General features: G+C 38.3%; 2 protein-coding genes across 5 annotated transcripts in view; both read right to left on the bottom strand.

Annotated features, from left to right (window-relative positions):
- The window catches only part of LOC127970312 (histone acetyltransferase KAT6B), a 31,997-nt gene extending 31,830 nt beyond the window's left edge, over positions 1 to 167 (bottom strand). The window contains exon 1 of one of the 2 annotated variants that reach the window (XM_052572816.1): positions 1 to 167. This exon is cut by the window's left edge and continues 25 nt beyond it. The gene's annotated coding sequence lies outside the window, so the exon portion shown is untranslated. The other variant, XM_052572811.1, reaches the window with a different exon arrangement.
- A 2,663-nt stretch (positions 168 to 2,830) lies between these two features.
- adka (adenosine kinase a) overlaps positions 2,831 to 13,376 on the bottom strand; it is a 158,125-nt gene continuing 147,579 nt past the window's right edge. For all 3 annotated transcript variants that reach the window (XM_052572824.1, XM_052572825.1, XM_052572826.1), the window contains exons 10-11: positions 5,332 to 5,418; positions 2,831 to 3,433 (exon numbers count right to left, since the gene is read on the bottom strand). In XM_052572824.1, the coding sequence (XP_052428784.1) occupies positions 3,309 to 3,433; positions 5,332 to 5,418 (212 nt within the window). In that variant the 3' untranslated portion in view covers positions 2,831 to 3,308. The remainder of the gene's footprint in view (positions 3,434 to 5,331; positions 5,419 to 13,376) is intronic.

Genomic DNA, 13,376 nt, shown 5'->3' with positions numbered 1-13,376 from the left:
CACGCTCCTCGTATAAGCAATAAAAGACGCTGATTTGCGAAGCTGATGATATATGCGTAAAGTAGCCTGATAAATCCAATGGGGTCCTGCTTGATTCGGAAGATGAACGCACGCGTAGGCAGAGAGAACCTGATAACAACTAATTGAAAGGTTAATCTACATAGGAGTCTGTGACAAAGTAGTACCCTCCCCTTTCGGCACTCCATCAGCCACAGAGGAGGACTAACTCGCTGTAACCGCTATGTGACATCACATCGCTCATTGGGAAACAATGTACATTGTTTCAGACTACATGGCATGGGTGGGAAAAGAGGAGACATAATGTGCCCTGTCTGTGAAGAGGAAAAGGAAACTTTTAATATCGAATATTGGGACGCGAATGTATGCATACAAAATCGGCTCCAAGTAAATAGTCTTACGCAATTATGCAAAATTGTAAACTATTTTGGGGGAAAGACAAGATGCAGTGTTATATGCCATGTTTTTTTTTTTTTAAAGAGGAAGGTGACACTTTAATGTCACCTAGCACTAATCAGTTTATTATGAATACATGCATAGCCTATAGCATAATTATAATAAACACTGGTGTTGCAAATTTAATTGATGTTTGTTTGCAATATAAATCCCAGCATCAATTAAATACAGTGGAATGTGCTTCACCACAGTTGGAACAACATAGCCGGAGCAAATCTAAACCATTCCATAGCTAAATTTGCAACAAAACCCAGACAGTCTGCAAACGCACCTGAAAGCCAATGGCTCGCCCTGCAGTGAAAATCTGGTGTAGTCTGAACCATGGACATGTTACTTTTTACTGTGCCTGAAAGCAAAACAAATTGAGCCATGTAGGATGTGGTTACAGTTTGGCAAAAGCTTTATATTGGCCTCCAGCTAAGCCTGATCAGAGTGATTTGACACCAAAGGGTTGTCTTTTTTGAAACACCAGGTTATACTGCTTACAGCAGCTGGTCTGGGTGTGATATACTAGCACAACACTAAATATGGTGTTATTACATAATTATTACATAATTACACTGCTTTCAGTTGGATCCACTTTAATATTTGGCCTTTTACATTTTTTGCTGTACTGTTATTTTAAGGTTACAACTAGGCATTGTTGTTTTTGATCATCTGCATTGGATCTTAACAATACCTGTCAATTCTCAGGTGTAACTGGTGTTATTTTCAGCCAGAGACCTTTTTTGTAGCACTATAATGTGTGTGGCTATTGCAAGTCAGTGTTACTTATTTGTATGCCAAAAGGCACGGTACATTTGTTTACAGTTTAGGCAGATACATTGGAATTATTCATGTTTGCATATTTCAACCACTGGCACATTCATATTCACATGCAGACAGAGGCAGGATAAATGCCCTGCACAAGGGTATAACAGCACCAGGGTAAGTAGATTAGCTCAAACTGATGACCTTCCCGATACTGCTGCATTTTTCTAACTACAAAAATACAACGGTGTTGAATGTCCCAACTAAGCAAAGACAAACATCTTCTAGACTGCTGACTAGATGGTTTTCTGCTCTGTAATATTATGAATATAGTGGACCAAGTCAAATCAAACAGCTTTAAGCATTAAGCATCAATCATTATGAAATGAATAAACTTTAAATGAAGTCACACAGTAGCTGGTCTGATTCATTGTTTTAAATAAACAGGTCCTGTTGATTTCCAACTAAGATGATACAGGTTGGCATTTTTAATGAGCTTACTCATTTATAACACGTTGTGTATTGAAAAGGTTTGTTTGTGTGTGTGTGTGTGTAATCCACTTTATATTAAATGTCTTCAACTATGTAACAACATTTAAATCAACCATTTGATACAATTAACTTAGTGTAGATCCATATATTTACACTTTACTTCTATTTAAATCATACCTGCATGTAATTAGTAATTTATGTTTTATGTATCTTTAATTACACTGTTGACCTCAACCCATCTCTTAAAAGTCAAGTCAAATATATTTATACAATACAACTGGTTCTCAAATCTACCCATACCATTGAACCTTATCCCTAACCTTAAACATATCTCACCTCAAGTTCATTATTGCATATAATATTTCTGTACTGTGTATAGTTGCAGACACCTAATATAAATAAACCACAATTTCAACTATATCAGAAGTGTTTTTTCTTCTTTTTTGACTAAGTTTGTTCTTCCATAATGTCTTCTATACCCATTGACTGAAATGTTGTCCAACAGCAACACACCTGGTGAATCAACTTATGTTTAATAAACCTCACGGGCAACTTTCACAGGTCTTAAAAACACCCAGCATCATTGTAAAACACAGCGGGGGGATTAGAGAAGTGGAAAAAAAACACAAGCGTGACTGTGTGTGAACTGAAAATGTGAAATAGTGCTCAAAGACTTTGTCCTTCGCTGTCATTAAGGATTTTGCATGGACTCGTGGGCTGTTTAAAACCACGTGCTCCGTGATGCCAGCGCCTGAACAGGTTTGTCAGTGACAGAAACTGAATCTGCTATGATCGCTGTCACACACTGGGACAAAGGGTCAGCTGTACCTTCAGTCTCTCTAATGATGCTCACAAATAGCTACTCCTCATCCCATATCACAGAGATGAACCAGTGCAGACCTGCCACTGTCATCAAGAGGACAGGTAAAAGCTGGAGGCTTTCTAACCATCCAATAGGACACAGAAGTTGAGAGAGTAAAATAGGCTGAAAGTGGAGTCCAGGTTCTCTGTTGAAAACAACAACAACAAAAAACAGATTATGCAAAATATAAACATATCAACACATTTTGAATAAATCATTATAAGGTTAGGAAGAGAATACAAGTGACGCCAGTTAAACAGCCTTTTTTCTTTATTTTGGCAGTTTGTGACATTCAAGTGTTTCCCACAAATACATTTGGTTTACAACAGCAAGACTGGCACACAACATTTCTTTGACATAAAATGAGCCTTTGATTTCAATAAAAGTTCATCTGGCTTCTGCATGTTTATAATACTGTCTTCAGTTTTTTATAGCTAATTACGATTAAAATTATTTTGTTAGCAAACACTGTTAACCATGATTCTAAAATGGCTATAGTAAAAACTATTTAATATTTCCAACAGAAATCCCTCTTTTGTAAACAGTTTTTAATGTGAAATATGTCTCTGTGATCGCATTAGGCTGTGAATCAGAGAAAACAGAGACACAGCAGAAGGCAGGCAGTGAACAAGAGAGGAAAGTGGAACAGAAGATAAAAAGTCAATTAAAAAAAGGCATTAGTCCTATAAAACACCGGGGCGGCCGTATCTTCCGCTCTCTCAGTGGCCCATCAGTGGAAGTCTGGCTTTTCCGGGAATGTGCAGCCCGCGTGGCGAATAATGATGTTAGCAGCGTAGTGTCCAGCGCGGATGCACTGCTCAAAGGTCTTATCCTGTACCAGCTGAGACAGGAAACCTGCACACACATGCAAACAGACATTGAAATAATAAAAAAAGATACATCAGATCCGCTGCTTGCAAAAGACTGGACCGACAGAAAGCATGTGCAAACATATGTTTAATGAACGCACACATGCACACACATTCGAGTGCGTAAACACTAACATAAACATGTGCCGGCGAATGTTAGCTCAGAAGAGTAGTTGGGTATCGATTTTGTTGCATGTACTTTCTTTTTAAAAATTAAGGAAATCAGGCTTAGGGGGAAAGGTGATGCAAAAGGCCCCTTTAGTGATGTGTGATACAGAAATCCTCCAGCTGCCCCCGGGCTCTGAACCCTCCCACCTAGATCTCTGCTCTCTGCAGCAGCGCCCGAGCGCATTGAAAAACAGCTGGCAAATTCATTTTCCAACACGGCAGAGCGCTGGCCTCCAACCTCTTGTTGGAACGGATAAAGGAGTTAAAAAAATCAATACGACGTTTGAGCAAACACGCTCACAGCTCTATTAGTCGTCAGAGCTACAGGAAGACATGTTAGCAAATCAGGCTCGTGGCCTTTGAAAAGCAGAGGGCCGCGGAAGAGGCGTCATAAGAAGATAAATTACGCTGACCCGAAAGACCCGTGCGAACGGCGTGATCAACATTGATATTTCAGTTTTTCATGAGAAGCCAAACAGTGTTGTGCTTTACGCTTTTGATGGATGGCTTCACAGTTAAGATTGGAGCGGACACGCACCAGCTATCTGAACGCGTGGTTATTAGCGAAACACGCAGATTAAAGATAACGGCTGTGGGGAGTCTGGAAACTCCATAATCCATCATGAAAGTGATCTATTTCTTTGTAACTGGGTTATCTGAGGTTAAATAGTACAATAGTACATTGGCGGCTTCGTGTTACTAAACTATGCCAAATGAATGAAGTATAACTACAATTCATCTACAAATAGTCATTCCAGAGCAGCTGTGCAGGAAATAAATAAGCAGTGCATGTCAGAGCTCTTGCATCACGGTCCGGTTTCCCAGAGGTTACAGATCAAACCTAATCCTGGATTAAATTCAATCCTGTCAATAGTGATTTTCCATTGAACATACTTTCGTCTAGAACCGGTCTGAGTCTAGGACACCTGTTTCAACAATACAATCCATTTGTGTGCTGAATGAGATTTCGTTCTTCTGTGATTTATGCACATTGTGTTCTAGACAGACTCAAATATTTGTAATAATGTTTGAATATTTATAGTGATCTTTTCTTTGACCACACTTGCACCCAAAACCAATCGGAGTCTAGGACACCAATTTGAACATTTCAATTCATTTCCATGCCGACTGGAGTTTCTTTTTCTGTGATTTATGTATTAATTATCAGGTTAATTAGTTTAGTAGGTTATCAGATCTTGTGTTCTAGAGAACCTTAATTAATGTTTGAATATTTGTATGAAAATGTATTTCATAACAACAATAATCCATTTGTTATTATAATTCACTCAATTTGTGTGCTGACTGGAATTATACTCTTCTATAATTTAATAATTAATTATAGGGTTCATTAATCTATTAGACTAGGCTATTAATATTTTTTATTTTATTCAAACATTAATAAAAATGATAGTAACAACACTACTATAGAATTTATCAAAAACATAATAAGATATTTGGAAAAATGTCTCAGCGCTTTAGAGTCCTTACAATCAAAGGAAGTCAGTGTGGTCCAAACGTTGACACCACTGACTTCTATTGTATTGACAAAAACAGTTGAGATCATAATTATAATAATTATGCTAAAAGTCATGCAGGTTTGCAACAACATGAGGGTGAGCAGATGACAGAATTTGTATTTTTAGGTGAACTATTACTTAAAGTATTGAAGTTTGAAAAACTTTGAAAGGACATCTTTATAGCTTTGTCGCAGAGTACCTCCAACAAAGGCGTCTCCAGCACCGTTGGTGTCCACTATCAAGCTATGGTCGATCTCCAGGACTGGGAATGTCTCCACCTTGTCACCTGTGGAAAAGAAGGTTCACGGTAAGTGTGAGCTTGTTAAACTACTGTTGGACTGAAAAATGTGCTTCATTCACAGACCGGCTGTTTGGCAGACGTGCGAGACTTTATGCTGTCAAAAATAGTTGTCTTTTTGACAAAAGACTGGATATTTTCCCATAGAAGCTCAAAGCACTTTTTCATTTTCCAATAGTGTCAAGTGTAGATTTAAAGCTGCAAAAATAAAAGCCAGTCATCTTTTTGTCAGCTCACACAACTTGTTTCTTCCTCTAGTTAGCAGGATGCTAATCATCTATGACACAGCAGAAACAGCAACAAACCTACTACAGCGAAAAGATGGAGAAGTTCTCATAAGACATCAAGAAAGGAACAGAAGGATGTGCCATTTTCATTTGATGAGCTGTAAGAGCCCTGCTTGGGCCTTGAACTCAAGGAGACGCAATTATATCATTTGCCGGTTCTTCGGCATGACAATTCTTGCACAGAAAATGGACCTGCTCTCCAAAATAGCATTTGAAAGACAGCGTCAGTCTATTTTCAGCATTCAGTTTGAATAATCTGTCCCCATTCGAGCTAAAATAAAGCATTAACTGTCCCGCGGTTCACTCTCGAATGCCTTCAGCTGTACGCTTGTGTTTTATTCATGGCATTAGCCTCCATTAGGGTTGAATGAGGCTGATGTAACTTTGCTTTGCAGTAAGAAGAGCACTTCAGAGAACCCAATATTAGATTCTTGAGGACCTTCAGAGAATTCCACATGTGGCAAGTCTTGCAAACCACTCCAGTGCCGCGATTTACCAATTGAAACTGAGCTACTGCTGCCTTCAAAAGCACCTGGTAAACCTCTACTCCACAGTTAAGCAGTCACTATTACAACACCTTACATATTCATGTCTAGGGAAAAAAGTGGGGAAGCAGCCAAAGCAATTGCTGTCACCTCTGCTATACCATTAGATTATGCATAACTGAATACACCAGGATACTGCATTACTTTTACACAACTTGTTTTATGCATTAATTACAGGATTCATTAATGTATCAGGCTTGGGTTCTAAAGATAATATTTCTAAACAGAATGTTTGAATATCTGCATGAAATAAATGATAATAATAGAATAATAAAAGTGATTGCATACAATAATGTTAAGTAGTAAATCATGAATAAAATAAAATTAATACAAAATCTACATAATATTATATATTAGTATATTTACATAATAATATTCATCTATTATTACAAATATATACAGTATATTCATGTTTATTAATACTTGTGCATTTAATAATGATTTATTTCCTTGCAATAAATAATGCAAACAGTGATGGGAATGTCTTAATGTGGGAATGAAAATTTTCCCTATTTTTTGACTGCATGTTATTGCTTTTATTGTGAATGATAATTATTTTTTTTTTAAACAGCAGACTTCTCTCTGGTGTGTATTCTGGATTTCTCCATTCATTTAGTTGGCTTAAACCCTGCCTCTCCTCAATCAACTGCAAACATGCATTTATTTTTTAGCACAACTCCCACATCTCAAAATGCAATCAACAACCAATAAATCAAACCAAATCCCTGTTTCTTAAACAATAACACTCGCAACAGAAGAAAAGATTTGTCGCTACCCCCATTTGATCACGACTTACAGCTTTACAAGTTTTGACACCCGAAAGTCGAAATAACTCAATCAACAAAGTCATTCATCGCTGTCAACTGCAGAGTTGATGTCTACATATCCCTTTCCAACTTTCCTCTGGTATCAGAGAATTCAGAGCATCCCATATGCGAATACAAATTCTTGTTGTTATTTATACACACATAGCTCAAAATTACAACACTACACTCGAAGGCTACATGAAACTTTACATTTCCTCACACAAACAAGATGACCCCAGGCATGAAGAATCTCAGCTAGCCCTAGAGATGATTCTTTCACTTCTCTCCATAATCTGCAGCAACAGAGGGCTTTAAAGCATACACCTGCTAATTGTAGTCGGTAGGTGTCAAAGACCATCACTCTGTGTGGAGAACTTCAGAGGAAACCTTCAGACGCAGACAGTAAACAACACAGAACGCAAGCAAAGGCTTTCAATTGACGCAACAATGAGCACTCAAGACACGTCTGCTGCGTGTGTGAGCGGTTTCCCCTAAACGAGGCAGCCGATTGTGTCTTTGATAATTAATTACACAAAAAGCAGATCCTTTTAGAATCAGCTAATTAGCAGCAAAACGACTTTGCTTAATTAATGCAGGCAATGAAGCATGCTCGCCCGCCTTCCTCTTGAAATGATTAACTGGAGGATCTTCCGTGTGAATTAAGTTAACAGAAACTCATGATCTATCTATTATTTTGCAATTAAAGATTACAATATTTCCATTGCCATCATAGCATGCTTTCTCACTCATGACAAACTGGGAGATGCACACGTTTAGATGGAGCCAACATCTGCAGTTTTGGTTGAACAGACAAATGACTGAAGGTGGGGGAAAAAAAATGACCAGACGCAAATGAATATGTTCAAAATGAAACTGTATGTGGTTCCTTCCTGTACACAGGCTGACCTGATTCGACTTCCTTTTATGACTCAGAAACAGCGCAGCCTTAGAGTGAGAGAAAAAATAGCCATTAACTGTTTCTCCCTTTGATACCCATGACTGCACTGAAGAGGCTCTAGACAATAATGGGCATCAAACTGACGATTAAGGCTCGTAAGAAGCAATGACACTCTTTTCTTCAGATTTGTGAGGGAGGTAACAGAGAGACAATGCAATTCAGCATGGTGAGAATGTAGGTACTTGCACAGACTAACCCCTCTGCCCTTTGATGACAGGTCACACACCAGAGGCATGCTGGGAAATGTCCTAACATCCCAGCCGTGGTGAGTCATCTGGAAAAAAAATTATGAGGTGGTTCTTGGAAGTACATGGTACAACATTAGGTCATATCAAAGGGTCAGAGTCAACAATAAAAAAAATATGCTACAATAAAAAAAATCTTAAAACACTAGAGTACGCTGCCTATAAAGTCCATGTAATTTGCTGCATGGAATAAAAGTCAATACAATAAAAGCTTGGTGTGTAAAACAGATTAAACTTGATTTAGGGTTTGGAGGGAGAGCCCTGAGCTCTAAGAGCTCGAGAAACATACACTGCCAGTCTTCTATCTTGGTAAACAAGGCTGAACTTGCATATGTGCTAGTCCCCTTGCATTGATGTTTAATGGTGCATGTTGCTCTAGGTGGTTCCCATAACCTCACTTTGTTTCCTACAAGCTGCATCAATTGATATGATAATGGGGGGAGGATGTGTGAAATGAGAGGGGCTGCGCTGGAGGACGAGGCGTCCAAGCACTTGGATGCCAAATGGTGTCCAGGAGCCTCTCTCAGCTCTCAATGGGGACAATGACAAGAGTTTCAAGGAATGGAGGCAAGAGGCAGATGCTTAGAAAAAAAGAAATATTCACACTACTAATTGGTCCGATAGGATGTTTCCATTACTGTCCCTGTGTGCCATCTTTAACCAGCATCCACAACAAAAATATAATAATTCAAGTATTGTGTTTGTGAAAGAAATGTTTGGAAAAATGAAACTAAATTCAAGATAATAACTAAAAAATATTCATAAAATTAAAAAAAAGAAAGACTTTAGAAGTTGCTTAAATACAATCCAATAATGGGCCTTAACTATAAATTAAATACATTTTTTTATTTATCCTGGTAAAATACTACTGATAACTCAATATGTAAATCGCAAGTGAATCAAAAAAACTTGAGCACAGCATAAAGTTGAAAGCTGCATGTGTTTGATTCATAAAAAAGGTATGATTCATTAGGCATTAGTTCAGCAATCGGTGGTTGGATTATACAGCTCTAGCTGTGTGGGTTTCATTCATTATAAAGAACTGACTCTTAAGAGTCATTCACACTACACTGGTTGCGGCATATATTACTGATTCACAATGAACCAGTTCATAAGAGTTATTCAAAACAAACTGCTACATAGTGTGTAGGGCTGTGCAAAAAATCGAATGCAATTTTCATGCACATCTCATCAGTAGAGACGCTCCTGTAATTAGAAGTATATCTCCAACACTTGCGTTCAGATCAGGGTTGCCAGGTTTCCACAACAAATCCTGCCCAGTTGCTTCTTAAAATCAGAATCAGAATCAGAAAGAGCTTTATTGCCAAGTATGTTTGCGCATACAAGGAATTTGTTTTAGTGACATAAAACTAGTCAAAAACTAGCCCAGTTGCGTTTCCGGGAGGTTCCCCGATAAAAATTGCTTCCCGGGGTTAAAATATATATGTTTTTTAGCAGGGTTCCCTAGGTAAAATTCGCATTTTAGGGGCTAAATATCACATTATTTGTATTGGGGTCGCTTCGTCCCGCGGACATGAAAAACAACCACAGACTTGGCAACACTGGTTGACACCGAGCCGTAATTCACTGACAATCTACACAAAACCGATGTTAAAATCGCAGGCGATTCTTTGTCGATTTTGAAAACTATTTTGTGTTAGTTGTCCGTAGACTACGGCTCTGTGTAGAGAATGAATGCAAGGAGCCATTAACAGAATCAATCATTCAATTCCCATTTGTTTATGTTTTGAAGGTGCAGCTAATAAGCAGAATACTAAGCCAATTCTTGAGTGTCAAATAAAAGGCAAAACAGTATGAGGGCAAAGACAATTCAGCTGAACAAAAGAACAATTTAAAGAGTAAAAATGAATCATTTCTGAATTAAGGTTTAACAAGAGTTTCTGGTCCAGTGTGAATGAAGACAATTTCTATAAGCACGCAAGAGCAAACTAGGGCAAATAAAAACGGAGAAATTAAATTCCTAAATCGCTACATGCTGCTCTCATTCCCCCCAAAACCATTTCTCCATTTCGACATCTCCCATTTCATCAAACCGGAGAGAACACATCACATCTTTATTCAAAACATATTATTGAACTTGGCTCTCAACATGCTGCTTTGGTTAGTCTGAGAGCGTTCCAGGACCAATTTCATGTTAATGTATAACACAAAAGAGGCCATTGGCAGGGCTCTTTAATAGGCATGGCAATTAAAACTTTGCTGGCAAAACCTGTCTTTGTTGTTACTGGCTTGTGGTCGTCCCTGTAAACACAGTCTCTGGGCAGTTCACAGGGAGTTCCATCGCTTTTGTGGTTTTGCCATTCTTCACTTTACATGTTCATACAGAAAGCCAAAATACTTCCCTCTGCGTGACTATCCAGGGAGCAGAAAAAAAGGGCAACAAAGTTACACCTCCCGAGCTGTGAGGTTATATTAATAGCTTCTGTACAGCTGTTTCGTTTTGGTGCTGTCTTTGACACTTGTGTACACAGATCAGAAGTGAGATGTTGCTTTTAGGGTTTTGTATCCCTTTGGCACAGGCCTCTCAGGAAGAAGAGGAAACCACGGCTTTGCTCGCAAAGGCACTCCAGGAACAAACAGCACTGGAAACATGTATTTGACCGGCTCAAAATATAACAGGCCGGCGAAGACAAAACACGCACGCATGGCTATTTATAGAGGCAGAGCGTCAGAAAAAGCCAACGTAACATTTACAGCGCTGTGGAGTCACGCCAATTACGTGTAATAAATTCTCTTGTTATCACTAGTTATGTGCGGCGTAATATGATTATGCTCGTAATGTGACAAGCCAAAACCATGAACGCCTTGGGTCATGCGATAATTACTCTTTTACTGTATCTTAGGCATTGTCTTTCCAATATATCACTGCGATACACAAAAAGTGATCGCACGGTGGATTATTCTTTGGCTGTTCAGACAGCAACAGAAATGTTTCACGTCTCCAATAGATACCTGAGTTACTGAATGACAAGCTATTCACTACACAATGAGACATGACACACAACCAGTGAGCGGGAGAGAGATTCAAGGCCTTGAGACAGCTGCGGAACGGTGAGAGATTATTCCTCTCAAATCCACTTCTCGTCGGCCCCTGAGCCAAACAAAAGCTCCAAGGAGTAAACAAGGATGGCCCTCCTCTTGGCAAACAGACTGAGGAAACTGCCCTCACTTTCCTTCTTTTCTCTTACCCACTATCTCCACGTTAGGGTCGGTCAGAGAAACATGAGCGTGACAAACACATTTAGCCGCTAATAAAGGGCACCCACCATGCCGAGAGTGGCAGGAGATAACCGGCACAAATAATCAGAGGAGTCTGGGACGGAGAGAGCTTTAAGAGGCAGTTTTGCCCTTTTCAAAGCGAGACATTGATCAGATCCCCTCGCCTCTGAGCCATGCTAATTAGCTGAAGACGAGCGGTGATGATGTCACGATCGATTTGGCGGACGTGAGGAGGTCTTCATCCATTGCCCTTCCCATCACGAGTGAGATACTGAATGATGCGATGCATATGCTCAGATTTCATGAATTGAATTAAATAATCGGTGTTCGAAAATAGACAAGTAAAAATAAACGGAATTGTTACTATTAAATAAAAAGTTGTGAGATTGTGAGATAAAGTTGTTCATTTGAGAAAATTCTACCAAAATTGAGATAACTATATAATATTAAGTTAATAATGGAAAAAACATTAGATATAAAATTTCACAGCGATGTTCATTATGAAAAATAAGTTTACAGTTTTGATAGTCATCTTATTTTCACCTCAGATTAAAAGTAATTGCGAGTTTAAAATAAGAAAATACAACACATTAAAATATAAAAAGTCACACTTTTGAGATCTAAAGTTACAATTATGAGAATTATATAGGAGATATATAGTTTAAATTGTGAGATATATATAATCACTATTATAAGGACCAAAAAAAATCTGTAATTGTAAGATATTAAATTGAAATAGTGTTAGAAATTTGCATTTGTGAGATTCAAAATCAAAACAGACATAAGAAATAATATAAGAATTAAGTTACAGATATGAAAGAGAGAGATAATAAGAAAAATGTTAATAAATTGTCTCAATCGTGAGAAATAATGTTAGTTATAAAACAATACTCTAGTTGTAAGATATAAAGTCACAATTTGAGATAGGAACATGTGACTGCAACAAATACAATTAGGCGACTTTTTAATTTTTTTAATCTGACATCCAAACTACGTTGCCTGAACAGGAAAGTTCAGTCCACCTTGTGTCAGTAAAGTCATCACAAAGGCTGTTTACGTAATCAATCAATGCTACGTGTCTTACAGCTCTATTCTTTTGCTTTTTAAGCCTATCAAAACAAGCAGCCACTAACTGACTGTTTACAGTGTTTCTCTTTTAGCTCAGCTACGTCAAAGGTGCATTGCATTAATGAGACACAAACAAGGATGGGCAAACATTACAGAATAATAGCCCTAACATAACACAAGAAAAATGTGAGGGAGAACATGAACACTCGCACACATACACACACATGCACACACGCGCGCACACACACACAGGAGGAGCGTGTGCGTTTATGAGAGCATAATGACCTTTGCTAAGGGCTCACAGAAACGGAGGAAAACAGACTGAAACTAAAAGGCTCATTAGGTGCAGGTAAATCTGACAGCGTATTAGACACATTCCTCCCAAATAAGTTTCAAGACGAGCAGCGCCTTTCCAGGTGCAGGACTGAAAATGTTCCTCTTTAGTAGACGACGAAAACAAAACGGATTACATGGAGTGACTTTAGAATTATTCACAACTGATGTAAAGGCAATATTTTTTTTTCTCACTCTTAAAGTCACAATGACACAGAAGTTGCGACAGAACATTTCTTCCATATTGTGATCTACATCTGAGTGAAAAAGATTATTAAAAGACACATTCCTCCCAAATAAGTTTCAAGACAAGCAGCACCTCTCAAGGAGCAGGAATGAAAATGTTCCTCTTTAGTAGACGACAAAAAATGGATTACATGAAGCGACTTTAGAATTATTCGCAACTCAAGTAAAGGCCATTTATTTCTCTCACTCTTAAGAGTCACAAAGACACAGAAGTTGGG

The sequence above is a fragment of the Carassius gibelio genome, chromosome B13 (genome assembly GCF_023724105.1).
Source record: "Carassius gibelio isolate Cgi1373 ecotype wild population from Czech Republic chromosome B13, carGib1.2-hapl.c, whole genome shotgun sequence".
Taxonomy (NCBI): domain Eukaryota; kingdom Metazoa; phylum Chordata; class Actinopteri; order Cypriniformes; family Cyprinidae; genus Carassius; species Carassius gibelio.
The sequence above is the reverse complement of the archived record's forward strand: the minus strand, read 5'-3'. Positions and strand labels throughout refer to the sequence as shown.